The sequence below is a fragment of the Mustelus asterias genome, unplaced genomic scaffold, assembly GCF_964213995.1.
Source record: "Mustelus asterias unplaced genomic scaffold, sMusAst1.hap1.1 HAP1_SCAFFOLD_214, whole genome shotgun sequence".
NCBI classification, from domain to species: Eukaryota; Metazoa; Chordata; class Chondrichthyes; order Carcharhiniformes; family Triakidae; genus Mustelus; species Mustelus asterias.
Window position 1 is genome coordinate 113,245 of NW_027590200.1, and position 27,731 is coordinate 140,975.

At 44.6% G+C, this 27,731-nt stretch overlaps 1 protein-coding gene across 1 annotated transcript; it reads left to right on the plus strand.

The window, feature by feature from the left end:
- Positions 1 to 27,154, plus strand: rab8a (RAB8A, member RAS oncogene family). The gene is made up of 8 exons (XM_078203834.1): positions 1 to 318; positions 4,582 to 4,642; positions 7,826 to 7,886; positions 8,571 to 8,648; positions 11,025 to 11,114; positions 15,975 to 16,040; positions 18,314 to 18,364; positions 22,719 to 27,154. Exons 1-8 carry the CDS (start codon positions 195 to 197, stop codon positions 22,809 to 22,811), a joined length of 624 nt encoding a protein of 207 aa, XP_078059960.1. The 5' UTR covers positions 1 to 194; the 3' UTR covers positions 22,812 to 27,154.
- The last annotated feature ends 577 nt before the right edge of the window (positions 27,155 to 27,731 follow it).

A 27,731-nucleotide genomic window follows, 5' to 3' on the forward strand; every position in this document is an offset into this window, starting at 1 on the left:
ACAGTTGTCAAAATCGAAAGGGTGCGAGAGGGGGCACGGTGACGTCAATAATTGACAGGGGAACTGACCAACCGGCTGCGAGTCTGGGGCGGGTGTACAGTCCGCTGACCAATCCGCGGGGGAGTTTCCGCGGTACGGACCAATGAGAGGCGGGGAGGCGGGACTTCCGGCGGAGCTGGGCGCGGGAGGCGGCCATGGCGAAGACCTACGATTATCTCTTCAAGCTGCTGCTGATCGGCGACAGCGGTGTGGGAAAGACCTGCGTGTTGTTCCGCTTCTCCGAGGATGCTTTCAACACCACCTTCATCTCCACCATCGGTACGGAGCTAGGTGGCGACGGCTGCTGCTTCTTCCGGGCTGGGCCGAGGCCGCGGGCTCTCCCAGAAAGGGACAGCCAGGGTGCCGCCAGTTCTCCCGGCTGCGGTTTTCTCATCTGCCAGGCCCCGAGCCCAGCCTCCGGCTGCGGTTCTGGGCGGCTGTTTGTCTTGTCTCTGCCCGCTCGCTTGATACGGATGGGGATTCGCTGAGTGCAGCTCCTGGCCAAGAGCCATTGAGCAGTTCGCGCACACGGTTGTCTTGCTGCACTGGGCCAGGAGCCTGGGAGCTAAACAACACGGGGATCTCCCTGGAGTTTGGGTGCTGAGTCTATTTTAATAAGAGAACAAAATGTAGACTTTTACTGAGCCTGGATTCCCAACACATTGAGCGTTGTTACTTTTAGTAGTTAATGCACATGGAAATTATTAGTGGTGTCTGCAAGCCTGGTTCCTGCCATTCTCACATATTCCATTTGTTAAAGAGGAACTGAATTCCCCAGAAACACGGTAGCACAGTGGTTAGCACTGCTGCTTCACAGCTCCAGGGTCCCGGGTTCGATTCCCGGCTCGGGTCAATGTCTGTGTGGAGTTTGCACATTCTCCCCGTGTCTGCGTGGGTTTCCTCTGGGTGCTCCGGTTTCCTCCCACAGTCCAAAGATGTGCGGGTTAGGTTGATTGGCCAGGTTAAAAATTGCCCCTTAGAGTCCTGGGATGTGTAGGTTAGAGGGATTAGCGGGTAAATATGTGGGGGTAGGGCCTGGGTGGGATTGTGGTCGGTGCAGACTCGATGGGCCGAATGGCCTCCTTCTGCACTGTAGGGTTTCTATGAACATTGTCTTTGTGAGATCCTGTGTGGGCAGGGTAGATACAAATCCTATTGAGAATTATTGCAAAACATGGGAAGCGGGGATAAGCGGGGTGTTCCCTAATCAGGCCTGGCAGAGAAATAGTGTTAACATTTTGAGTCCAAAGAAGTCTATTTTCGGTATCTGCATTATTTTCCTGTTGTTATGAAGGAGTTCCTTGCTCCTGCATTCTCCACTCAGTTTCTGTTCAATGTTTTCATTATGTTATGAACAGGAGGGTGTTTAATTTAAAATAGCTCTGATTTCTCTTCTTGCCACCTGTCCAGAAACAGCAAAGTGGTGGTTTTTAAAAAAAAATGATTTCCCCTTTTTAAGTGGTGAAGCATTTTCCCCAACCCTTCAGTCTTGAAGTGATCCAACCCTCTATTAATAACCCCACAGCAAACTTGCGATTGGGTAAAATTAGAGGATTCGTTTATTTTACATGAAATCAGAACTTGGGAAAGGGGTCCACAGTGGAGTTACACAATAAAAGGGGGATAAGGGAAAGAAAGAGGTACAGGGCAAAGACCACAGCCAAAATAAGAATTGTTTCACGTGAGTTCAGAATCAAAGCATGGAGAGAGGGCCTGGAAAAGGTACTTTGTCAAAGAGTCTGTGCAGACTTGATGGGTTGAATGGCTTCTTCTGTACTGTAGGAATTCTATGATCCAAATTTGCTGGTGACACTTAAGTTAGGCAGCATTGTAGACACTGTAGATGTTAACATAAAATTATGAAGGGATATTGATAAGACTAGGTGAATGGGCAAAACTGGCAGGTGGATTTCAATCTAAATGTATGAGGTCTTTCATTTTGGACTGAAAACGAATAGATCAGGGTATTTTCTAGGTGGTATGAAGTTTATATACAGTGGATGTCCAAAGAGATGGGGGCGGGGGAGTTCAGGTGCATAGATCTTTAAAATGTCACAAGGCGGTGCAGAAAATAATCAAGAAGGCTAATGGAATGCTGGCCTTTAGATCTAGAGGACTGGAGAATAAGGATGCAGAAGTTATTCTGCAGCTATACAGAACCCTGGTTAAACCCCACTTGGACAACTGTGAGCAGATCTGGGCACTACACCTTAGGAAGATTATATTGGCCTTGGAGGGAATGCAGCGGAGGTTCACAAGAATGATACCTGGACTTCAGAGATTTAATTATGAGGAGAGATTATACAAATTAGGCCTGTTTTCTCCAGAATTTAAAAGGTTGAGGGGAGATCTGATCAAAGTCTTCAAGTATTAACAGGAAAAGACAGGGTAGATAAAGGTAAACTATTTCCACTGGTTGGAGATTCTAGCACTGATCTAAAAATTAGGGCCAGACTGTTCAGGAGAGATGTTAGGAAACACTTCTACACACACAGGGTGGTAGAGGTTTGGAACTCTCCGCCACAAATGGCAGTTGATGCTGGATCAGTTGCTAATTTTAAATCTGAGATAAAGTTTTGTTAAGCAAAGGTATGAAAGGCGGGTATATGGAGTTAGGCCACAGATCAGCCATGATCTCATAGAATGGCAGAACAGGCTCAAGGAGTTGAATGGCCTAGTTCTGTTCCTATATTCCTATCACCTCTGGTTCTGGACACACCCGCATCAGGAACACACTTCCTGAATCTACCGTGTAGTCTTGTTAGAATTTTATAGTTTTCTATGAGATTTCCCCTCATTCTTAACTCCAGCGAATACAATCCAAACCGACTCAAGTCCCACCATCCCAAGAACCAGTCTGGTAAACCTTCTCTGCACTCTCTCTAGCAAGAACACCCTTCCTCAGATAAGGAGACCAAAACGGCGCACAATATTACAGGTGTGGCCTCATCAGGGCCCTGTATAATAAAAATTGTTAGGGTGATAAATAGTGAGAGGATAGCCACACACTAGGACGATATCAATAGATTGGTCAGGTGGGCAGAGCAGTGCTAAATGGAATTCAACCTGGAAAAGTGTGAGGTAATGCACTTGGAGAGGGCTAACAAGCTAATGAATAAGGCTATGAATGGTAGGACCTTGGATTATTCTGAACATCAGAGGACCTTGGAGTGTGACTCCACAGATCCCTGAAGATGGCAGGGCAGGTAGATAAGGAGACTAAGAAGACATATGGGATACTTGCTTTCATTGCCTGAGGCATAAAATACAAGAGCAGGGAGGTTTTGATGGAGCTATATACATATATAATATATATAAAACACTGATAGGCCACAGCTAGAGTACTGTGTGCAGTTCTATTCACCACCTTATAGGAAAGATGTGATTGCACTGGAGAAGTTGCAGAGGAGATTTACCAGGATGCTGCCGAGCTGAAAGTTTGAGCTAAGAGAGACTGGATGGACTGGGGCTATTTTCCTTGGAGCAGTTAAGGCTGAGAGGGGACCTGATAGAGGCGTATAAGATCATGAGCAGCAAAGAACAAAGAACAATACAACACAGGAACAGGCCCTTCGGCCCTCCAAGCCCGCGCCGCTCCCCGGTCCAGGATTGAATCCTGAATCCAGGATCCCCGCCCAATTTTCCAGCCTATCTACATACCAATATCCTATCCACCGAGCTGTCCCTCACAGCTATGATGCTTTGTTCATTACAACCTATTAACTTACCCCCACCCCCCCATTCCAGACCATGTGATCTCCAGGGAGAGGCGAAAACCCAGAGTGAAAAACCCCAGGGCCAATATGGGGAAAAAAAAATCTGGGAAATTCCTCTCCGACCCCCTGAGGCGATCGAAACGAGTCCAGGAGATCACAATGGCCCCGATCGGAAAATGCTTCCCAACCCTAGTCATTTCCACTTCCACGAACACCATATGAATTCCCTGCCCCCGAGACAGGTTCCCAACTATCCGCAGTCTCACTCTGTACTGGCACCAGCAAGATGATCGTAGAATGAAGCCTTGAAACGAGAAACCAGGAACAATTAGCCCGCTCCGCTCCCTGGTCCAAACTAGACCACTCTTTTGTATCCCTCCATTCCCACTCCGTTCATATAGCTGTCTAGATAAGTCTTAAACGTTCCCAGTGTGTCCGCCTCCACCACCTTGCCCGGCAACACATAGATAGGCTGGATAGGAAGGTACCTTTAACATTAGCAGAGTGGTTAATAACTAGGGGGCATAGATTTAAGTAAGAAGTAGAAGGCTAAGAGGGGAGTTGAGAAACATTCTCATCTAGAGGGTGGTGGGAGTTTGGAACTCGCTGCCTGAAAGGATGGTTGAGTCAGAAACCCTCGTAACATTTAAGAAGTATTTTGATATTTGCTTGTTCTGCCGTAACCTTGGGCTGTGGGCCAAGTGCTGGAAAATGGGATTAGCGTAGCCAGATCTTTATTGACCAGCATTGAGACGATGGACTGAATGACTTCCTGTTCTGTAAAAGTCTCTGAATCTCTTAGCTTTTTGTTTCCTCTGCTTTTCAGGTATTGATTTTAAAATCCGAACAATTGAATTGGATGGAAAGAAAATCAAACTACAAATATGGTGAGGATTGTAGAACTGCTCTCCCTTTATCACGCTGAGTGCATCTGTCTTGAAATCTGACTCATATCATGAAGACTTCTAGCTCTATTAGTGACATCGCTGCATACAGCTCAGTTGAAATGCCTGTTTGTCCGTCAGTTAATCAATCAGAGTCACAGCAGTTTGTTACCAAAGGAATATTATAATTGATGGTTCTGCAGAATCGAATTTGGAACTGCAGGTGTTACAGCTTAAGAGATGGTCTTGAGCCATTGCCCCACTGTAAATTCTCTAAAAGCAGCTCACATTTATATATCTGCTTTAATGCAAAAAATCTCCCAATATTCTTCATAGTGGCAAAAGGAAAAATAAATAAATAAGGGACTGGCGCTGTTTCATCAAAGAATTTTGGGCGGATCACCAAAGGTTTGGTGTAAAAGAAAACATTTGACTTATTTCCTACATTACAACAGGACCTTGGATAATTCAGAAGTGCTTCATTGATTTTTAAGTGCTTTGGGATGTCCTGAGGTTGTGAAAGAAATAAGAATGAGGTGGGCTTATTGGCCCTTCAAGCTTACTCTGGCCTTCAGTGAGACCGTGGCTGATCTACATTGGCTGTGTCTTCCTGCATTACCCCAGTCCCCTGTATTTCCCTTAGAATCCAAAAGTTTATTTGTCTTAAATATCTCAATGACTGGGCATCCACACCTCTCTTGGGCAGAGAATTCCAAAGATTTGCAGGCATTTGAGGAATGTATCCTTTAATTTTATTTTGGTCTGTGGCCGATTTGTTTAAGTGCCAAAACACTTTAATTTCTTGTGTGTGGGAACTTCCAGGTTACTGTGCTATTGCACAGTTTGGAGGCAACATTGCCTTTGGGAAAATAGATATCTTCCCATTTCAGCTGAAGTGACTGTCCCTTTGTTCTGAGACTGTGACCCCTAGTTCTAAACTCCTCAGCTCAGAGCGTTGAAAGGTGGCTGTCAAAATCCAAATTTCATAGACCCTGCACACTGGAGGATGGAAAATGTAGCCCCACTGTTTAAGAAAGGAGGGACGGAGAAAGCAGGGATCTATAGACTTGTTAGCTTGACATCAGTAGTAGGGAAAATGATATCTATAACAAAGCACACTTAGAAAATAATGGTGGTATTAGGCAGAGTCAACATGGATTTATAAAAGGGAAATCATACGTAACAAGCCTGTTGGGAGTATTTTGAAGATGTTACTAGTAGAATAGATGTGGCTGCGAATGTGGGGTCCCAGAACAAGGGAACATGGTCTCAAAATGAAGGGTAGACCATTCAGGACTGAGACAAGGAGGAATTTCTTCATTGAGGGTGCTAAATCTTTGGAATTCTCCATCCCAAAGGGTTGTGGAGGCTCAGGCATTCAGTATACTCAAAAGTGAGATTGATAAATTTCTGCATGTGAAAAACATCAAGAGATAGTACAAGAAAATAGTGTTAAATAGAACAACCATGATCTCACTGAATATTGGAGCAGGTTCGAACGGCTGTATGGCCCTCTCCTCCCGTTTCTTAGAGGTATTCCCCTCTAAGACAACTATAACCGTCCTTGGGACCAAAACGATACCCCAGGTCAGGCCTCATTGAGGCCTTATACACTTGCCCTTTACATTGTAATAAAGCCTAATAAAACCCTTGCTAGCACACTGCTTTATAATGGGCTGTAAATGTAAGTCTTTCTTTGTGGCTGAAGTGATAGGGTTTAAGGAGGGAGTTTGAGTATGTGACCAAACTAATTGTCCAAAAGACCAGTGACTGGGCAGTTGCAAAGGGTATGCTGGCAGTATAAGGCTGGATGATTGGCTGGGATGTGGCCATGGAGGGACAAAGAATGAAAACTTTAAACAGAATGTTTTCAGGGAGTAGGAGCCACTGGGAATCTGTGTGATCAGTGAGCAGGGCCTGGTGTAGGATAATATGGTGGCTGCCTTTGGGCTAGTTGCAGTTTGTGAAAGGGGAGGGAAGATGGTTTTGGGAATATTAGTGGAATTGAAGGTGAAGAGGGCAGAAATGTGATTGGATGTTTGAGGTGGGGATAGGTCATGTGGAAATGAGTAGTCTTGAGATATGTTGGATGTGGGAAGATAACCCATTGCTAGAAATGCTTCATCTGTGGGACAGGCATGCAATTGGAATTCTACTCCAAGTTGCTGTGAACTGAAATGCATTATCTGAAAGGTTGTTGGAAGTAGGTTCACTGGGAACTTTCAAAAGAGAAGCGGTTAAATACTTGCAGGCTAATGAGGAAAGAAGGGCAGTGACTGATTGGATAGAACTAGCATAGACTCGAAGGGTCTTCTGCAGTGTATGATTCTGCAAGGAGATTGTCCACCTCACACTTAATTAGACTGTTTCAACTGTGAGCAGTGTGGATGCTGCATGAGTTAGTCAAACTCGACTTTGGGAATCATGAGCACGGAGGAAGAAATCCATTCAAAAGGGATGACATCCTGGAGATGGGGCAGGGATCAATACAGCCTGATGGGTCAAGGGTCATTTTTCTTGGAAGAGGAGGTGTTGACTGGGTTTTGAAAGGGACTGAGCCAGTGCCTTGAGAAAGAAGCCAGTGGCTCGAGGGGAAGAAAGCCATTAACACTACCCGCCAGTTTAGATGCAAGAGACTTATTCAGTGACCAGGAGTCTAATGGAGCGCAGGTCATCCCACTAACTGCTAACTGAGATGATAGATTTAATGTGACTAGATTGGTGGCATTTGACAACCCCGTATCATCTCACTGGCTGATTCTAAGTAGTTGCAGTAAGTAGGAACTGTGTTTGACATTGCTCTGACATACTACCTTTCAGCAAACTAGAGGAGGAAAAATCCAGCTAAGCAGTCTTAATTCAATCCCCACTCGAGTGAGAAGGCAGTGCAAGTGCACTCCAACACTACTTAATCCCCTTGTGTGACTGTGGAGTAATGGCAGATTAATCAGTGAGGTGTTTGAAAATCTCATAGGACAATATTTTATGAGCTTTAGAGATGTTGGTTTGCACAAGACAAAGGAAGGTGAAATAAATAAGTTAATGGAAAAATTGACTTAACATCACAAGATTAGCTTAGGGGTTTTAAAAAAAAAAGGGCGGCAAGGACAAGTGGGCCGAAGGGCCTGTTTCCATGCTGTAAACCTCTATGATTCTAATGTAACTAAATCTGTTCAAATCTCCTAGGGATACTGCTGGGCAGGAACGCTTTCGAACAATCACCACTGCGTACTATCGAGGGGCCATGGTAAGGTGTCACTGGTACATCAACTTCATGCAGTGCCTGCTAATCAGGGTTATTAATGTGACAAATGATGGGAAGGCTGGATGATGTGTTTATCCAGTTGCAGTGAAGGACAGGGTACTTTTCCAAGTCTAAAGCGGCACGGTAGCACAGTGGGTTAGCACTGTTGCCTCAGATCACCAGGAACCCGGGTTCTATTACGGCCTTGGGTGACCGACTGTATAGAGTTTGCACGTTCTCTCTGTGTCTGCGTGGGTTTCCTCTGGGTTCTCCTATTTCCTCCCACAGTCCAAAGATGTGCAAGTTAGGTTGACTGGCCATACTAAATTGCCCCTTAGTTTCAGGGGGGTTACCAATGGGGTTACGGGGTTAGAGCGTGGGTGTGATTGTTGCCGGTGCAGGCTCGATGGGCCAAATGGCAGCCTCCTGCACCTAAGGATTTTAAAATATTATAATAAAGCCTTCACTTATTTAACATTTTGTCCCAAATAGTCAGTAATTTAAGCTGGGAATTTTGTGCATAAGGGATGAGGTATGAGAAAACATTTGTGTCTTTAGATCTCAGCCAATAATGCTTTTCTGTAAATTATTGCTGTTTGAGCTGTGCAAGTGTCAGTCACACGCTGCTCATTACTGAAGAGCTGTTTTAGTTAATGAAAGCTGAGTTTAACACTTCTGCTTTGGCAGGGAATCATGTTGGTGTACGATATCACAAATGAGAAGTCCTTTGATAACATCAAGAATTGGATCCGGAATATCGAAGAGGTAGGTTTTACAAACCTATTGGGCTTTCCAGGAAGACCTGCAAGTCTGCTATGTCACACTTAGGTCTGGTTGCACACTTACCTCTGACAAACTCCCCATTTTGAGCATGTGATCTAGGCTGGCATATAAGTGCAGTATTGCAGGAGCGCTGTTCTCTTAGTACTGGTTTCGATCGCCTCAGGGGGTCGGAGAGGAATTTCCCAGATTTTTTTTTTCCCCATATTGGCCCTGGGGTTTTTCACTCTGGGTTTTCGCCTCTCCCTGGAGATCACATGGTCTGGAATGGGGGGGTGGGGGTCAGTTAATAGGTTGTAATGAACAAAGCATCGTAGCTGTGAGGGACAGCTCGGTGGATAGGATATTGGTATGTAGATAGGCTGGAAAATTGGGCGGGGATCCTGGATTCAGGATTCAATCCTGGACCGGGGAGCGGCGCGGGCTTGGAGGGCCGAAGGGCCTGTTCCTGTGCTGTATTGTTCTTTGTTCTTTGTACTGGAGGAGTCACCTCTCAGATTAGACATTTAAACTGAGGTCTGCCCAGTAATGGATGTAGAAATGCATGTGTTGTGATTTGAAAAAGAGCAGAAACATTTTCCTTGTTTTATACAAATTGGATGATGTGATTACTAACATTACAACAGACACTGCAATTTAAAAGTACCTAATTGGTTGTAAAGCACTCTGGGACAGACGGCCTGACAATGTGAAAGGCACTGTATAATCTTGCATTCTTTCTGTTCTTTGAGTTTTAAGAAATGAGAACAAGGCTTTTGGTGATTCCAGTACTGTAACAGTAATCTAAGACTAATGGGGTTTGCAAAAGATGTCACTTTTATTGAGAGTTCATGCAAATGATTGATTTTGTAAGATCTACCCCCATCCCCCCCAACTCTTTCCACTTGAAGGATCCACAGATCATTCTTTTGAAATGTCTGTTGATTTAATGTCCTGCTCCTTACAGAAAATAGAGGCCTCACTGAAGAGCTCGAGCACCAGTTTACCATGGGAACATGCGCATGAAAGGGCTTTTGAGACATTCTTGTCACTGAGGAAGGAGATTGGAGTGATTAGCGTGAAGAGTTTGGCTGTGTTTTTTGTCCATTTCCACAATGATCTGACCAGTATTACATGCTCAGAATCGGGTTGGTTTTTTTGTGACAAAATATTCATCAAGATCCTCTAGTTTATCGAAAATAGAAGCAGGAGTAGGTCATTCGGCCCTTCAAGCCTGTTCCCACGATTCATTATTGTTGATCATCAAATTCAATACCCTGATCTCAAACTCCCCCATATCCCTTGATCCCTTTCACCCCAAGAGCTATATCTAATTTCTTCTCGAAATCACACAACATTTTGGCCTCAACTACTTTCTGTGGTAGTGAATTCCACACATTCACCACTCTCCAGGTGAAGAAATTTCTCCTCACCTCGGTCCTAAAAGGTTTACCCCATAGCCTCAAACTTTGACCCCAGGACTCTCCCACCATTGGAAACATTCTTTCTGAATCTACCCTGAGTCTAATCATGTTAGAATTTTATAAATTTCTATGAGATCCCTCCTCATCTAAACTCCAATGAATATAATCCAAACCATCTTTCATATGACAGTCCTGCCATCCCAGGAATCAACCTGGTAAATCTTCGCTGCACTCCCTCTGCAGCAAGAACATCCTTCCTCAGATGAGGACACCAAAACTGCAAGCAATACTCCAGATGTGGTACATAAGAATCAGGAGCAGCCCTTCAAGCCTGCACTGCCATTCAGTCAGATCATGGCTGATCTCTCGCTGATTTCAGATCCACCTCCCTACCTGTTCCCTATATCCCTTTATCTCTTTTTTAATTAAAATATGTCTATCTCCTTGAAACCATTCAATGATTCATACTCCACCGCTCTATGGAGCAGTGAGTTCCACAGTTTCACCACCATCTGTGAGAAGTAGTTCTCCTTCATCTCAGTTTTAAATCTACCGTCTCGCAACCTGTACCTGTGACAAATCATTTTAAGTATTTTGGCTTGTTGAAAGTCTCATCAGGGCATCAATTTATACTTCACTTGGACCCAATATTTTTGCCATTGTTACCTTGTGTGAGTCAGAGGATTTGAGCATGTAAATTGTGGAATGATGAGAGTCATAGACTCTAATCTCTGAAGGTGTCAAGGAGTCTGAGGAGAGCATAGGAGTATGGTGTTGAAAGAGAGGATCAGCCATAATGCTGTTGAACGGGCGGATCAAGCTCAAAGGGCCAAATGGCCTGCTCATTCTCCGATTTTCTATATTTCTATGGGGTAATTGGGGCTGTGTGATGGCCAGGTTTACATCAAATTCAATTGTTACCTTTTCACTTTAGTTGTTTTTCTGTCTTCTATGTTAGCATGCCTCAGCAGATGTGGAGAAAATGATCCTTGGGAACAAGTGTGATGTAAATGAGAAAAGGCAAGTCAGCAAAGAACGTGGAGAAAAGGTACGAGCTTCAGAACACTTAACTGCAGCTGACGAGAGTTCAATCAAGCAAAGCTTGAGTGTCTCGTTTAGGGTTGTACCCAGGTTGAGAAATATCTGACTACGCTAGTCTGGTGTAATCGAGAAGGTCCCCGATATTGTGAGCTGCATCAAATATTAATGTTATTTAGATAATGTCTCCACGTCTCTCGGTGTAACCTTCAAAAATGTCCTGAGGTAAGATGAGAGCAGAAGCAAATCATTAATTGTTTTATTTCTGTGAAAATGAGAAAGTAACTCCAGAACAACAATCATGAACAGATTCAATCAGGGCAATTTGTCTTCACCAAATGTTAAAATAATGTACGTTTTGCAATTATCCACATTGTGGGTTGTCTTGCAAGACTTAAAATAATTCCAAACCACCTTCCTTCTATTGGCTGACTTTTCAGAGTAGTTGGACCTGACTGTCCATGTCAATTCTGTTTCATTTAATATCCTTTTGTTCATATGTGGAAAGAAGCAGTGACTTCCCAACACAGTGGGAATCGATTGTTGAGACAGGCTCATAAATGGCTGAATATTTATTTTCTATGGGTAAACAGCATTGAAGTTTACTTCTCACTTTTTTCACTTTTTAGCTTAAAAAAGAAACTCCTCCATCTGCCCCAGTCCTTTCCATCCAGAAACGTGATCACAGTGCCAGACCCAGCTTTTGGCATTTCACTTTCACTTTGCCAAACTGTCACTGGGGGCTGTTGGCAATTCTTAGCGGTAAAATAAGACATTCCTGTATCTTTGTAGCAACTGAATATTAACAGTTGGGTAACATTACAGCTACACCACCTCTTCCCTTCCCTAGTCCCTCAAACATTGTGGAAACAATTGCCAGTTTTCAAAGATTTGTGACTAAGTGACACCCCAGCATGACTGAACTCCACTAGAATAAGGTGAAGAGCATAAGGCAGAGGCAGAGTGGAATGGTGAAGGTTTTGGAGGGAGGTCAGGCTGTGGTCCTGATGGATGACGGCCGCTCAAGGAGCGAGGTGGCATGGGATAGGGCTGGGTTTGGGGAGAGAGGGGATTCATTGACAGCTACAGCTTCTTGTTTACATGACGTGGAGACATTGAGTATTCTCCCAATTGGTGGCACAAGTGAATCAGTGTCACGGATGGAACCTTAGTTTTGTAGAACAAATATTCCAGGGATTGAGAAAATCTGATCGAAACGGCAATCTCTGAAGTCGCTGCTGTCAATATAGATCTGGTTCTGTCCTGATACACTGCCACAGCACAACTCCAGCACTTCTCCCTACAATTCTGACAAGGATTTGCTTGTTCCTATTTACTGGATCACTGGCTGACGGCTTTGACCTCATCATCTAAGCCAAGAGCCTCCAATTCTTTTAGGCTTTGCAGCTGTTTAATTATAAAGTTTAAAGGAAAGACAAAGAAAAACTTCACATCCGTCTTCACCCAAGAGAATGAGGATGAAGGTATGGAATTCGGGTAGAGAGACTGTGAGGTTCTTGAGCAAATTGACATGGGAAGGACATGGTATTGGAGGTGTTGGCAGCCTTAAAAGTGGACAAATCTCCAGGTTCAGCTGAATTGTGCCCTAGGCTGCTACTGGGAGGCAAGGGATGAAATTACAGGAGCTCTGACCCAAATTTTTAATTCCCCTCTGGCCACAGGGGAGGTGCCAGAGGACAAGAGAACAGCTAATGTGGTTCCGCTATTTCAGAAGGGTTGTGGAGATGAGCCAATAAACTACAGACCAGTGAGTCTCATGTCAGTGATAGGGAAACTATTGGAGAAAATTCGGAAGAAGAGAATCTATCTCTACTTGGAGAGGCAAAGCTTGATCAGGGATAGTCAGCATGGCTTCATCAGAGGGAGATCATGCCTAAAAAATGTGATTGAATTATTTGAGGAGGTGACCAGGTGACGGTAGTGTAGTTGATGTTGTTTATGTGGATTTCAGCAAAGCCTTTGACGAGGCCCCACATGGGAGACTTGTAAAGACTTGTAAATGCACATGGGATATAGGGCAATTTGATAAAGTGGATTCAAAATTAGCTCAGTTGTGCGAGACAGGATGATGACAGAAGGCTGCTTAAGTGACTGGAAGTCAATGCCCAGTGGCGTACCACAGAGATCTTCTTTTATATAAACAACATAGATGACTATGTGGGGGGTAGGATTTGTAAATTTGCGGATGGCACTGATTGGCCAGGTGGTTAACAGTGAGGGTGAGTGTCCTGGGCTACAAGAAAACATAGACGGAATGGTCAAATGGGCAGATAAGTGGCAGATGGAATTCAACCCCTAAAAATGTGAGGTGATACACTTTGGAAGGAGTAATTTTACAAGGAAGTATTCAATGAACAGTATGACACATTGGAACAAAGGGACCTCGGCGTGTTTGTCCGCAGATCTCTGAAGGCAAAAGGGCATGTTAGTGGGATGGTGAAAAAGGCACATGGAGCACTTGTCTTTATCAGTCAAGGCATAGATTACAAAAACAAGGAGGTCATGTTGTTGGCCGATTGGATCAGTAACTGGCTATCTCATAGAAGACAGAGGGTGGTGGTGGATGGAAAATTTTCAGACTGGAGACCAGTTACCAGCGGTGTACCACAGGGATCAGTGCTCGGTCCTCTGCTATTTGTGATTTTTATCAATGACTTGGAGGAGGGGGCTGAAGGGTGGGTCAGTAAATTTGAAGATGACACCAAGATTGGTGGAGTAGTGGATGAGGTGGAGGGCTGTTGTAGGCTGCAAAGAGACATTGATAGGATGCAGAGCTGGGCCAAAAAATGGCAGATGGAGTTTAACCCTGATAAGTGCGAGGTGATTCATTTTGGTAGGACAAATTTAAATGCGAATTACAGGGTCAACGGCAGGGTTCTGAGGAATGTGGAGGAACAGAGAGATCTTGGAGTTCATATCCACAGATCTCTGAAGGTTGCCACTCAAGTGGATAGAGCCGTGAAGAAAGCCTATAGTGTGTTAGCTTTTATTAACAGGGGGTTGGAGTTTAAGAGCCGTGGGGTTATGCTGCAACTGTACAGGACCTTGGTGAGACCACATTTGGAATATTGTGTGCAGTTCTGGTCACCTCACTATAAGAAGGATGTGGAAGCATTGGAGAGAGTGCAGAGGAGATTTACCAGGGTGCTGCCTGGTTTGGAGGGTAGGTCTTATGAGGAAAGGTTGAGGGAGCTAGGGCTTTTCTCTTTAGAGCGGAGGAGGATGAGGGGCGGCTTAATAGAGGTTTATAAGATAAGGGGGATAGATGGAGTGGACGTTCAGAGACTATTTCCTCGGGTGGATGTAGCTGTTTCTAGAGGGCATAACTATAAGGTTCATGGTGGGAGATATCGGAGGGATGTCCGAGGTAGGTTCTTTACTCAGAGAGTGGTTGGGGTGTGGAATGGACTGCCTGCTGTGATAGTGGAGTCGGACACTTTAGGAACTTTCAAGCGGTTATTGGATAGGCACATGGAGCACACCAGGATGATAGGGAGTGGGATAGCTTGATCTTGGTTTAGGACAAAGCTCGGCACAACATCGAGGGCCGAAGGGCCTGTACTGTGCTGTACTGTTCTATGTTCTATATGTTAGACTTGTATAGAATTTTGGTGATGCCAGGTTAGAGTACTGTGTACAGTTCTGGTCGCCACGTTATCGGAAGGATGTGATTACACTGGAGGGGGTGCAGAGGAAATTCACTAGGAAGCTGCCTGGGATGGAGCATTTAAGTTATGAAGAGAAGTTAGGTAGGCTTGGGTTGTTTTCACTGGAGCAGAGAAGCCTGAGGGGTGACCTGATTGAGGTGTACAAGATTGTGAGGGGCATGGACAGAGTGGCAAGGAGCAGCTGTCACTCACGAGGGGACATAGGTTCAAGGTGAGGAGCAGGAGGTTTGCGAGGGGGGTGTGTGAGGAAAAATGTTTTTACCCAGAGGGTGGTGACGGTCTGGAATGCATTGCCTGGGAGGGTGGTAGAGACGGGATGCCTCACATACTTTAAAAAGTACCTGGATGAGCATTTGCCACTTCATAATATTCAAGGCTATTGGCCAAGTGCTGGAAAATGAGGTCTGGTGTTTCACACGTGTCAGTGCAGACTCGATGGGCCAAAGGGCATTTTCTGCATTGCATGATTCTATGAAGGGAGATACTGGGGCTTTCAGATGGTAAAAAGGATAGAAAATAGGTGCAGGAGTAGGCCATTTGGCCCTTCAACCCTGCACCAGCATTCAATATGATCATGGCTGATCATGCACTTTCAGTATCCCAAGGAAGCATCTGAGAAGTGACGTCGATGATTTGGAGGCGGTCGTGGTTAGCTCCTTTGGCTAGGTGGCTAACGTGGCTCAGAATAATGCCAGCAGCAGAGGTTCAATCCCTGTCCCTGACAGTGGAAAGCAATGGAAAATCACCACTGCCAAAATCTGCCAGGATGCAGCATGAGCAAACTGAGCCAAGGACCTGCCATCAGGGAAGACACACAAAATGAAGATGGTTTGGAAAAGGTCAATCAGATACTGTTTAAAAGTAATTAGCAATAGCAGAACTGGTTTGGGGGTGGGTGGAGTGGAGGAACGGGTTCAAACTAAGAAAGGATAAACTTTAGAGCAGGAAGTTTTTCCTCGTGCACACACTACTCTGAGTTGATCCTGGATGGAACAGTGGAGGCGAAGTTCCTGGAACAATTTCTGAACCAACTTTGGAGTACAGCGTAACCCAAATGACTGGGTCATCAGTAATTACCGTGACAACAAAAATCATTGTCAAAAACCACTCCTTTGTCCATCCCCTCATTCTCCTTTCTGTTTTATTCCCCATTTTGTTGGACCTTTGGTTTTCTCTTTCAGTTAGCCAGTGACTACGGAATCAAATTCATGGAGACCAGCGCAAAAGCAAATATAAACGTGGAGAATGTAAGTATCAATAGTCACTTGATCACCCAATGCGCTTGGTGTTTGCTATTGATAAAAACAATGATTGCCCAACACCTGGTTTGTGCTGCCTGCCACTCTGACCTTCAGACCCCAGTCTCCTCATCACTCTTTCTTTCTTGCCTCTGAACCTGAACTGCTGACTCATAGCCAGAGCAGTATGGGACCTTGCCTGATACCCTCCACAGCAAGGCAACTTGCCACGGGCTTACTGACCAATCTGATCAGTTCTCTGATGGAATCGGTATCTGTTGTTGTTCACTGCAAAATGTTTAATATCATCAACTGACTTTCAGCAATCTGCCCAAACCGTGTATCTTATGTCAGTGTTGCAATAAGGTGTGAGCTGTAAGCATAAATTGCTGTATGGGATTATGCCATTGTTGCATTGATAAAGACATAGCTCAAAAATAACCAAGGATAATTATTGATATTCCTGGTTCTCTGAAGGAGAAGAAGAAAGGGGGGACGTGACGATATTAAGGATGGTGCAGTTCTATATAGGATTTACTCGATAATTCCAGTGCTTTCATATTTGGCTTGAGTTGCATTGCTACATTGGAGAGTTTTTTCTACAGATCACCAAACGGGTAGATGAGCAGATATTTTGGAAAATTTCATGATGTGTATCAAAAAGTGAAATTGTGATCTGAAGAGATTTTAGTTACCTTAATATAGATAGGGAAAAACATGGTGATATGGATAGGGAGTTAGAGGAATTTTTGATATGTACTGGAGAACTTTCAATCTATACGTCTCCAGTCCAGAAGCAAAGGAGCAGTGTTGTATCTGTTTCTGGGAGATAAAATAGGGCAAGTGGAATGTGTTACTGTAGAGACGATGTAAACACATGTAGGCAGTTAGTTAGGAAAAACCTTCAGCCTCTTAAGGAGCCAAAGGGAAAGTTTCATATTTCAGTAATAGAGAGGACTTGGTAGTAACTCTTTCTCAGAACCAGATCCTGGTCTGGAGACACACTGATCACGAAAGTTGGTAAGTAATCTGGTCCAGATGGAATAGGTTGTTGAAAGAAGCAAAGGTAGGAATAGTCACAATCCTTTATTCATTATTGGATACAGTGGTAGTAGCAGAGGACTAGAGGGCTACTAATGTTACACAGTACGTCAAGAAAGGGGAATGGGATAAACCAGGAAACTGCAGAGCAGTTAGCCTAACATCAGTGTTGGGCAAGTTCTTGGAAACCATTATCAGAGACAAAATAAACCTTTGGAAAGTCATGGGTTCGGCAAGGTGAGCTAGCAAGGATTTGTTAAACACGTGATAGGTCAAAGGCCACCTCCTGTACTCTTTCCATGATTCTGTGATTGAATAGATTTGCTGAGACCTCCTCTTCCTGTCTCCTCCATGCCCCTGCCAAAGAGAGATTTGTGTTGCATTGGACAAAGGACATTCTGAAGTCCCGAGGGTTGACTTTTAATAATTAATTTCCAATTTTGATTTGAATGAAAGCTTTCTGGTTTGGATGTGACTGCTGCGTTAGAATGATGAGTGAGTGTACTTTGCACCCTCTGGTGAAACTTTGCACGAACCCATTCGGTCGATTGGACCAATTTTCGCATTACACAGCAAAAGGTCAAGGAGAGGGGAATGAAATTTCCAGAAAAAAGACTGAAGTGGACTGGGGAAGGAGCTGCCAGCCGTTGTAGAACGGTGCAGGCATGAATTTTCCGCCTGAAGTTAGAGATGACAATTGAGGGAGAAAGCTCAGAGGAGCTTGTTGAGGTGGAACTGGTGATTCCCTGAGGTTCTCCTCTGATCTGGACTTCAGCCTACGTCTTGCTTCCAGTCCTCGGATCCCATATCACAGAAGTGACAGGTATAGTTACTGGAATGGAGGGAATGTGGGTGGGGGTGTTGGAAGTACGTTGGGTGTGTGACTGTGGGGGTGGGGCTGTTGTGCATGCGAGTGTGGGTTGGCAGGGTGGAGAGGGGTGTGCCCTCGGTGTGGGTGGCCCGGTCCGGGGGGAGGGGCGGTTGTGGGGGAAGAGCATGTGCGGGTTAGGGGGCGGACATGTCAGGGTGGGGGGGAGCCAGCGGTGTGGTGAGAGGTGTTGGGTGTTGTGGAGTGGGTGGGGAGATGTCCAGGTAACCGTAGAGGGGCAATTTGTTGGAGCATGCAATACAAGTTGGAAGGATTTGCCTACCAGAAGACTATTAACTGTCATGTAATTGTCTCCTTGACTTGCTTTTTTTTCTGGGTAGAGTGTTGACAATTCCAATGTTTACTGTTTCAGGCATTTTTCACACTCGCCAGAGACATTAAAACAAAAATGGACAAGAAACTGGTGAGTGTGTCTTGCTTCCTGTGTCTGTCAGTGTTTCACTTCTTGGAAAGCAATTGAGAATGATATGAGCAGTGTGTAATCAAAGCCAGGCAGCTGCTTGTGGTTGTGTGGGTAGAACAGTGAACCCTGCTGGCTGGGAGTCTAAGAAATCCTATCAGTTACACTGATCAGTCTGCCTCCATTTATATTGTGCTTCTAAGAACTTGACACTTCACAGAAACAAACTAGACAAAAATTGTTGACCAGTTAAAGAAGGAGCTATAAGAACACAATAAAGGCTTGATCCACAGCACAGCATTTGAGAAGAAAAATATTTTAAGAGTCGAGAGGTTTAAGGAAGTGTCTCCAGAACTTTGGGCCCAGACACTGGAAGATATTTACAGAGTCATTGAGTTTTACAACACAAAGAGGCCCTTTAGCCCATCATGTCTGTGCCAGCCATCGAACACCTATCTATTCTGATCCCATTTCCCAATATCTGGCCCGTAGCCTTGTACGCTGTGGCATTTTAAGTGCTCATTTAAATGTTGAGGGCTCCCACCTCTACCACCCTTTCAGGCAGTGAGTTTCAGATTCTCACCACCCTCTGAGTGAAAAAGCTTTTCCTCAAATCCCCTCCTAATCTGCTGCCCGTGACCTTAAATCTCTACCCCCTGGTTATTGACCCCTTTACTAAAAGGAAATGTTTGATAATTTTGTACACTGCTCAGTCTTCTCTGCTCGAAGGAAAACAACCCCAGTTAGGTGGATTGACCATGCTAAGTTGCCCCTTAGTGTCGAAAGATTTATAGGTAAGATGGATTAACCATGATAAATGCATGGGGTTATGGGGATACGGCAAAGATGAGGGGCCTGGGTGTGATGTTCTTTCGGAGAGTCAGTGTAGACTCAGTGAGCTGAATGGCCTCTTTCTGCACTGGGATTCTATAGTTCTATGTTTCCAACCAGATTCGTTTCATAGCTGAAACAGTCCAGCCCAGGCAACATCCTGGTGAAACTCCTCTGCACCCCCCTCTAGTAAAATCACATCCTACCTACAGTGTAATGATCAGAACTGCGCACAGTGCTGTGGCCTAACAAGTGTTTTATACAGCTCCCATCAAAACCTCCCTGCTCTTATATTCTATGCTTCATTAATAAAGACAAGTATCCCATACAGCTGAACCACCTTATCTACCTGTCCTATCTTTGGACAGGCACCCCTAGAGCCGTATGTCCTAGCATCCTGCCATTTCTTGTGTATTCCCTTCCTTTGTCCCCGTCCTGCCCCCCCCCCCAACTGCACCACTCACTCTTTCCAGGGTTAAATTCCATTTGCCACTGTTCTGCTCATCTGACTAGCCCATTTGTATCCTCCTGTAATCTAAGACTTTACTCCTCGTTATTTTGACCACCCCACCAATTTCCATGTCATCTACAAACTTACTGATCATATCTCCCACATTCACACCTAGATCATTAATGTACACTACAAACAGCAAGGGACCCAGCACCAGTCCCTGTGGAACACCACTGAACACAGGCTTCCAGTCACAAAAACAACCTTCGACCATTACCCTCTGCCTCCTGCAACTAAGCCAATTTTGGATCCAATTTAGCAAATTGCTCTGGATCCCAGGGGCTCTTACTTTCTTGATCAGTCTCTCATGCGGGACCTTGTCAGAAGCCTTACTTGAAGTCCATGTAGACTACATCAACTGCACTGCCCTCATCTACACACCTAGTCACCTCCTTGAAAAATTGAATCAAATCTGTTAGACATGGTCTCTCCCTGACAAAGCCATGCTGACTATCCCTGCAGAAACCTTGACTCTCCAAGTGGAGATAGATTCTTCTATCTCTACCCGACTGTTTGGGAGTACACTCCCAGCAACAACATTATGCCCTTTGTTTTTAAGTTCTGCCATATGGCCTGCTAAAATATCATCTCTCTTCATTGCAGTAATTGACTGCTTGATCGATATTGTGACAGCACCTCCTTTTACTCTTCTCACCCCCACCAACTTGCCTGAAGATTCTATACTCTGGGATATTGAGCTGTCAATCCTGCCCCTCCCTCAACCATGTCTCTGTGATAGCAATAATATACTCCCATGTGTTAATCAGCGCACTCAATTCATCTGCCTTAGCCGTAAGACTTCTTGCATTAAGATAAATGCCATCAGTCTTGCCATATTCCATTGCACCTTAACATGTCTATCTTTGCTCTGCTTTCCAGACTGACTCGATTTTTCTTCTATAGTTGGCTTTGTTCACCCTCTACTGTACCTCCACTTTGTATCCCAACCCCTGCCAAATGAGTTTAAACCCCCATCCCCAACAGCAGTAGCAAATCTCTCAACAAGAATGTTGGTCCCTTTTCAATTCAGGTGCAACCCATCCAAAGTGTACAGGTCCTACCTTCCCCAGAAATGGTCCCGTGATCCAGGAATCGAAAGCTCTCCCTCCTGCACCATCTCTTCAGTCATGCATTCATCTGCTCTATTCCCCTATTCCTATACTGACACATGGCACTGGGAGTAAGAAGTTTAATAACACCAGGTTAAAGTCCAACAGGTTTATTTGGTAACAAAAGCCACACAAGCCTTCGGAGCTCCAAGAAGGCTTGTGTGGCTTTTGCTACTAAATAAACCTGTTGGACTTTAACCTGGTGTTGTTAAACTTCTTACTGTGCTTACCCCAGTCCAACGCCAGCATCTCTACATCATGACTGGGAGTAACCCAGAGATTACAAGCTTTGAGGTCCTGCTTTACAGTCAGCTCCCTAAATTCTTATTGCAGGACTGTATCCCTCTTTCAATCTATATCGTTGGTATCTATGTGAACCACGGCCTCTGACTGTTCGCCCTCCCCCTTCAGAATCCCCTGCAGCCATTCAGTGATATCCTTGACCCTGGTGCCAGGGAGGCAATACAAATTGTGTGGCCGCAGAAACACTTGGTCTGCACCCCTCACTATTTAGTCTTCTACCATCATTGCTCTTCCACTCTTACTCCTCTCCCATTGTGAAGCTGAGCCACCCACAGCGCTGGGAATGTGGTTCTGGCTGCACTCCCCAGAGGCGCCATCTCCCCATTTCGAAAGCAGTAAAACAGTTCTTGAGTGAGATGTTCCTCTCTCTCTCCTCTCTCTCTTTCCTCCACCACCCCCCCCCCCCCCCCCCTTCTGACTGGTGGTCACCCGTTCCCTCTCTCTGACTGCATTTCCTTAAGGTGTGGGGTGACCACAGCTTGAAAGGGTGCCATTCACAAACCTCTGCCTCACAGATGCTCTGCTGTGCCTCCAGCTGGCTCTCAACCTCCAAAACCTGACTCTCAAGCTGGTGGCACATCCTGGTCAACCAGGCTGCACAGTAGTTCTAAGAATTCCCACATACTGCAGGACATGCAGAACATGGGCCTGAGCTCCCCAGTCAGATTTTTGGTTAAAAGGACTCTTGCCCTTAAATTTGCCCAAGTAGATTGTTTTTTTTAAAAAAGCCAGAACTCTTACCTTTCCTTGATGTAGCTTTAAAGTGGCTCAAACAATGTACCCACTGCCTACCAGTCAGCTCTTTCCCTCGAAACCTTCTGCAGCAGGGCAAGCCCACTTTCTGAAGATGAAAAAGTTAGAAAGCAAAAGAGGACCTCTTCCCCTCTGCAGTGTATTCCCACTTGGCCCCAGATGTCCTCACTGTGACTGTGTCTCACTCAGGGTGTGCTCCCTCAACTGTTCAAACATGAATCTTACTGATCATGTGCTTGAAACAGTCTTTCTTAACTAGAGCTGAGATGAATCACTCATTGGTTTAGCTTTTACTGTAATTAACTTCTGTTGAGACGCTATTCAGGCTTTGGATGATTGACAGTTAACTATCAGTCAGCTAAGTGAGCTACCCTTTAACTAGGCTACTTAAATTCCCACTCGTTCCAAATTCCCGATATGCTCACTACTGTGTCTCACTCAAGGTACGCTCTCTCAACTGCTCATGTGAAAATCTTATTGATTAATAGTAAATCTCCCCTTGAACTTTTCTGTTCTGAAAACTAATGGTGGGGGGTGGACAAAAGAGCAAAATTGGAGAGTGCAGAGATCTCAGAGGATTGTAGGGTTGGAGGAGTTAGCAAGGGGAGAAGCTATGGCTGATTTGAACACAAGTGAGAATTTTAAAATCAGGGTTTTGACGGATGAGAGGCCTATGTGGCTCAGTGATATGGAGACCGAGGAAGGACAGGACTGGGTGCAGGTTAGGATATGACCTGCACAAATGAAAGTTGTTGAAATGATTGCTGTAATAGTGTGAATTTGTTGGGCTGAGGTTTGATGGAATACAGTGTGACTATAATTTGCTAACCCCTCCTTTTCCTGTGTGCAGGAAGGCAATAGTCCACAAGGCAGTAACCAAGGCGTGCGAATCACCTCTGACCAGCAGAAAAAGAGCAACTTCTTTCGTTGTCTTCTCCTGTGATGAATGCTGCCTTTAAAAAAAAAAGCCTAAACTCTCAGTGACTTGAAGTGGAGTGTGCACGTCCTGAGCTTTTCCTACAGATGGACACTTCCTCTGGACAAGCCCTGTCGTGTTGCCGAAGGCCTGGAGAGTTCAAGCAGCTGAGGTTTTTAGCTTTTAGGACCTGTCTGATGATGATTACCTCAGGAGTGGAAATGTGCAAGTCAGAATCTTCTGATTGGAATCCCTCCATTTTAGTAATTTCCAACCTGTTTTGGGTGTAATTGTTTGGAATCCTAGTGTTCCCATTTCCTGTGTTCCCCTTTTTTGTTGTTTTTCCGCACATATCTTCTGTTTTGGTGAAGCTCCTGGCATTGAAGTATCCCCCTGTTTTTTGTGACCCTTTGATCTCACTGTGCAGTGTGCTGCAGTTCCTTCTGTCATGGCTTCACATGCGACGCTCTGTGTACATCCCCTGGCCTGGTAGGGCAGCATCCTGCTGATTGCACTCTGTGTTCTGCCTGTGGTTGAATCTGTTTATCATGTGTGGATCTTGGTGATCGTGATGATTGTGAGCAGCCCAAAAGTCAGTTGTCAAACCTAGGTGTGCCTATGCAGATCCTCTCATCCCTCTCTGGTGGTGAGGTAGTATATATGGAAGACTGTGGCTCGCTCCCGCTTTCCATTCACGGTACTCTTGCTTTTTTGAAATTTAATACAATTTGCATACAATCCAGGAAATCTATGTTAAAGCAGATATATTATAGTCATGGATGTAGTTAGTATCTCAGTCAGGTTTAACGGAGCATTACTGGTGGCATTTCCTCTGTATCACTGTATGAGCAGCAGACTAGACTTTGTCAATAGATCTTGGGTAGACTCCAGCTTATCGCTTTGTTGTGACAGTTCCTGTGGTAATGCTACAAGCCCAAACCAGATTTCTCTTTACTAGATTAGATAGAAATGGTCAAAAATCAGAATACAAAACTGAGGATTCCAGATAATTACTGATGGTATCTGCCTGGTTTACTGATGCTGTCTGAAAGGACTTCACCAATAACTGGAGCTCCTATTTTGTCATGTGAGGTGGGGAGGGTGAGGAATGTGGAAATACGGGAGAGGGAGGGGGGCAAGATGCGGTGAGACCCTCCCTAATTGGAAGCTTTCACTTGCTGATGTGCATGAAATTATTGACATCGCCTTATCATTATTGTTTTCTCACAACACTTGACCATTGGGAGTCCCTACAAAACAATATAGTGACTAGTATTTGAACGTTGGTGCTTACAGTGATGGGAGCCCATGCTGTCGAAAGGATTCCTCCATTGTTCACCAAGCAGAGTAATGTTTAATTTGCTGGCTGCTGGAGTTGGCAATTTAGTGGATTAGGGGCTTAAAAGCACAATAAGCAGGTCCTATTAATTCAGTTTATGCACAATTTTCAGACTTGAGTACCGAAATGGTAAAATTCCCTCGGAGAGGTGGAATGCACTTTTAGTTGATGGGTAATGATTGACAGCTGTCATCTCTTGTGTTTGATTGTAAAACAGTCAAATGATTTGAGGATTGGTGTGTGCCAGCAAGTTTGCCTCTTGCACTATCAGATCCTGAGCCAGTCCCTATTGTGACTATCACTGTATAAACTTAAGCACTGGGCATTAAATTGTACCAGAATTTTGCTGATAAAGCCATTGTTATTAGCCCTGTGAGGTGGAATGATTCATTTTGAAGTTCCCTTCAGACCAGAGTGAAGCTGTGATGCTGATGACGGACAAAAAGAGCGAGGTTTTGAATTTGTCTTTAATCCTTAGAATACTGTATTTGTAAAGAAGCAATGAAAGGAAACGGATTCTCTTTCGACCCCCCCCCCCCCCCCCCCCCCCCCCCCGCCCCAAAACAGATCGAGGAGGAATGTGTCACAAATACTGCTTCCAAATCAGAAGGGAAAACCAGGAAAGGAGGCAATTGATGGATTTTCAGAGCCTTTTGAACAAAGTACTTGGACTTCTCTAATCCTAGAGGTTAAAATTCAACATCATCATTACTCTGGAAGATGTTCTTGTGTGGGTGGTGCACAGACAACAGTGAAGGAGGATGGGACAAATGTAGCCAGCCATTGACATCGCTGTGTGTAAACGCCTGTGTGTTAACTGCACTTTATCAGTATCCATAGCAGGCCAGTTCAACAGTTGCTGAGCTCAGGCAGACCTGAATGTTGTTCCTTGTGAATTTTTAGTAAGCACTTTGTGTCCAGTTGGTGAAGGGGTGGGAACGCACCCCTTTAATTCTAACAGAATATTGAAATATGTTGACCAATGTGCAAATCATGTTTAAATACCCAGTTTGATTACTTCACCAGAATCTCCTGCTGTCCAGTCTCCAGCCAGTCCTTCCCATCAAGTGTTTTTGACTACATGGGCCTCCCTATCTAAGCCAACCCTCAGCACTGATGTTAACAGATGCACTTCTCACTTTTCCTTTTCCTTAACCTACAATACTGCAGTCAATGTAGCAGCACTGCCACTGTGCTGTATGCGTGTAGCTGTCCCATGCCCAAGATCCTTCTGATCTGACTGGACACACTGTGTATACCATTGTGGAGTGGAGAAAGAGAATGAGAAATCCCTCGCTGACGCTGGGAGCTGTGCTGTCCAACAACTTGTGACGCGTCCTTTCCACTTTTAACATCTTTTTGGAGATTGCTTTAATAACTTCCTGACTGTGTGATGGCAGGTGATTCATGGGTATTGGATGTCAGTTGGAAGAAAAGGATGACTTATTTGCTTCACAGATGTGAAGCTCTATTTTCAAATTGAATGTGATCACAAGTCTTCAGAAATGCACTGGTGCTGACCTCAGAAAATGTTCCTGAGCAGCCTTCAGACAGCATCCATCTCATCATTTAGCACTGTCTTCAATTCACAAAGTAAAGAGTTTATTTTAATTTGTTTTAAATTAAGAAAAGTTTTAGTTTTGTGCTAACTTACTAGTTGCTCACAGCTTTTTTTGCTTTGATTGTCCAGGATGACTGTGGTGTTGAAACAGTTACAGAATTAACCACTCTCCCAGCCCAGTGAAAATACAACTAGCTTATATTGCCAGGATGTCCCTTCCCATCAACAGGACCTGGGATAGCATGCACTGTCCAAGGTCAGTCTGCCTCAGACTCAGCTGGGGTTAAACAGTGCTGCTGAGAAGCAGAGCTTGTTTTATGGGCAACCATTTGGAATTTGTGTGTAGGTCTGTAACCTGTGCCAGCAAAGGCTCAAATACTGCCCAGCTTCACGCTATAACATTTCAAAACCAGTGTGATACTGAAGGGAGATTTTGCAGGGGTGATTCTCCAAACAAGGAATACCTGAACAGATTGATTTTCCACAGTGGTGCCAGGCCCTGATCATTATTCAGCAGAAAATGTTGCTGGCAGTCAGGTTAGGTGGCATTGGCTGGCATCCTGGTCCAGTGGTGGGGGTGGGACCACATTTTGGCAGTAACTTTAGCAATTTGCTTTCCCCTTTTGAAAGCCATAAGGCTGAACTGAAGTGCTCTTTGTGATGTACAGACCAAAATGAATCTGCCAATGATAGCAAGATACATTTTATTACCAGTGTTAAATTGATATTCTAGGGGAATGGGATGAGAGGGGATGCAGTTGGACTGATTTATGTTCTTTCCTCAGTGGTCTAACCCATGCCAGATGCTACTGTTAATGCCAGTTTTACTGTACAGTCAAATTACAACAATTGACGCCCACGCCCAGGGAGATGGGCAGCTTGTGTTGCTGTGGTTATAATTGGCGAATATCTGAAAGCATGGTCCTGTTTAATTGGGACTATGTGGCCACTTGAGCTGCAGCTTCACTCGTGGCAGATGTGGGGATCTCTTTCCAGTATTCTGCATCCTATTCCAGCTTCTGTATTGACATTACGGAAAAGCTGATGTGGATTCTGGCATGTTGTTGGTGATGTCACTGCCCCCAGCTTTGGAATGTAGTTACAGTTAGAAACAGTCTGTGGCCTGCAGTGCTCCCCCACCCCACTGTCAGTTTGAACCATTGCTATTTAAACAGTATTTAGGAAGAACGCAGATGGTTTAGGTGGAAAATATTGTTGTTTGCTGTCTGTTTCAGAATCATTGTCCCTATACATTCTTCAAACATTCCTTGTGTTACAATAGTCTCCAGGATTCATTTGGTTTGAAGGGATCGGAGGCTGCATTGTTTCAGGTGACCATGTAAATAGCTTTACTTTAAAAAAGAATTAGCTACTTTATAGTTCTTCTGCACTTCCTGAAGTTACTGAACTTATAGATACAAGTGGCGTTTTAATGAGATTAAAATGTGAGTCTTTAAAAAGTAGATTCTCTGCTCTTTGCAAATGTGTCTGCATTTTTTGGTACGTGATTTTCAAGTTGACGGAACAAATGCTGAATAGAGATCCAGAACTTGTCATGAAGAATCTCTGGCATTTACCACCCAGCCTCTGAGGACTCGTGGTGCCTAAATCTGGCAGGTTGAACTCTTACTCACATTAGCCAATTCAGATTATACCAGGAATCACACTTACCAACCTCCCACTGGGATCTGTACAGCTTCATTAACACTTTGCCAGCTAACAAGATAATATGTTAGAAATTAGGAATTAGGTTAGAATGTACAGGTAAAATTAGTTTGAAGTTTCAATGTCATGGAAACGAGACTAGAGAAATTCTTATTCTTAGCTAAGGTTGGCTTGTTAGATCACATTGTGCTTGCTGGAGTACGTATATCCAACAGTATGTGAGAACACCAGAGCTGATTGCGGTGAACAAAAGCACAGTTCACTAAGCTGATCAGGATCAGAGCAGCAGCACTGACCATTCTGAATATCTCTGTCTAACCGATAGCAGAGCGAATGAAACCTTTTGGGGCGTTGGGGTGGTTCCAGAGTTGGAATGTTATGG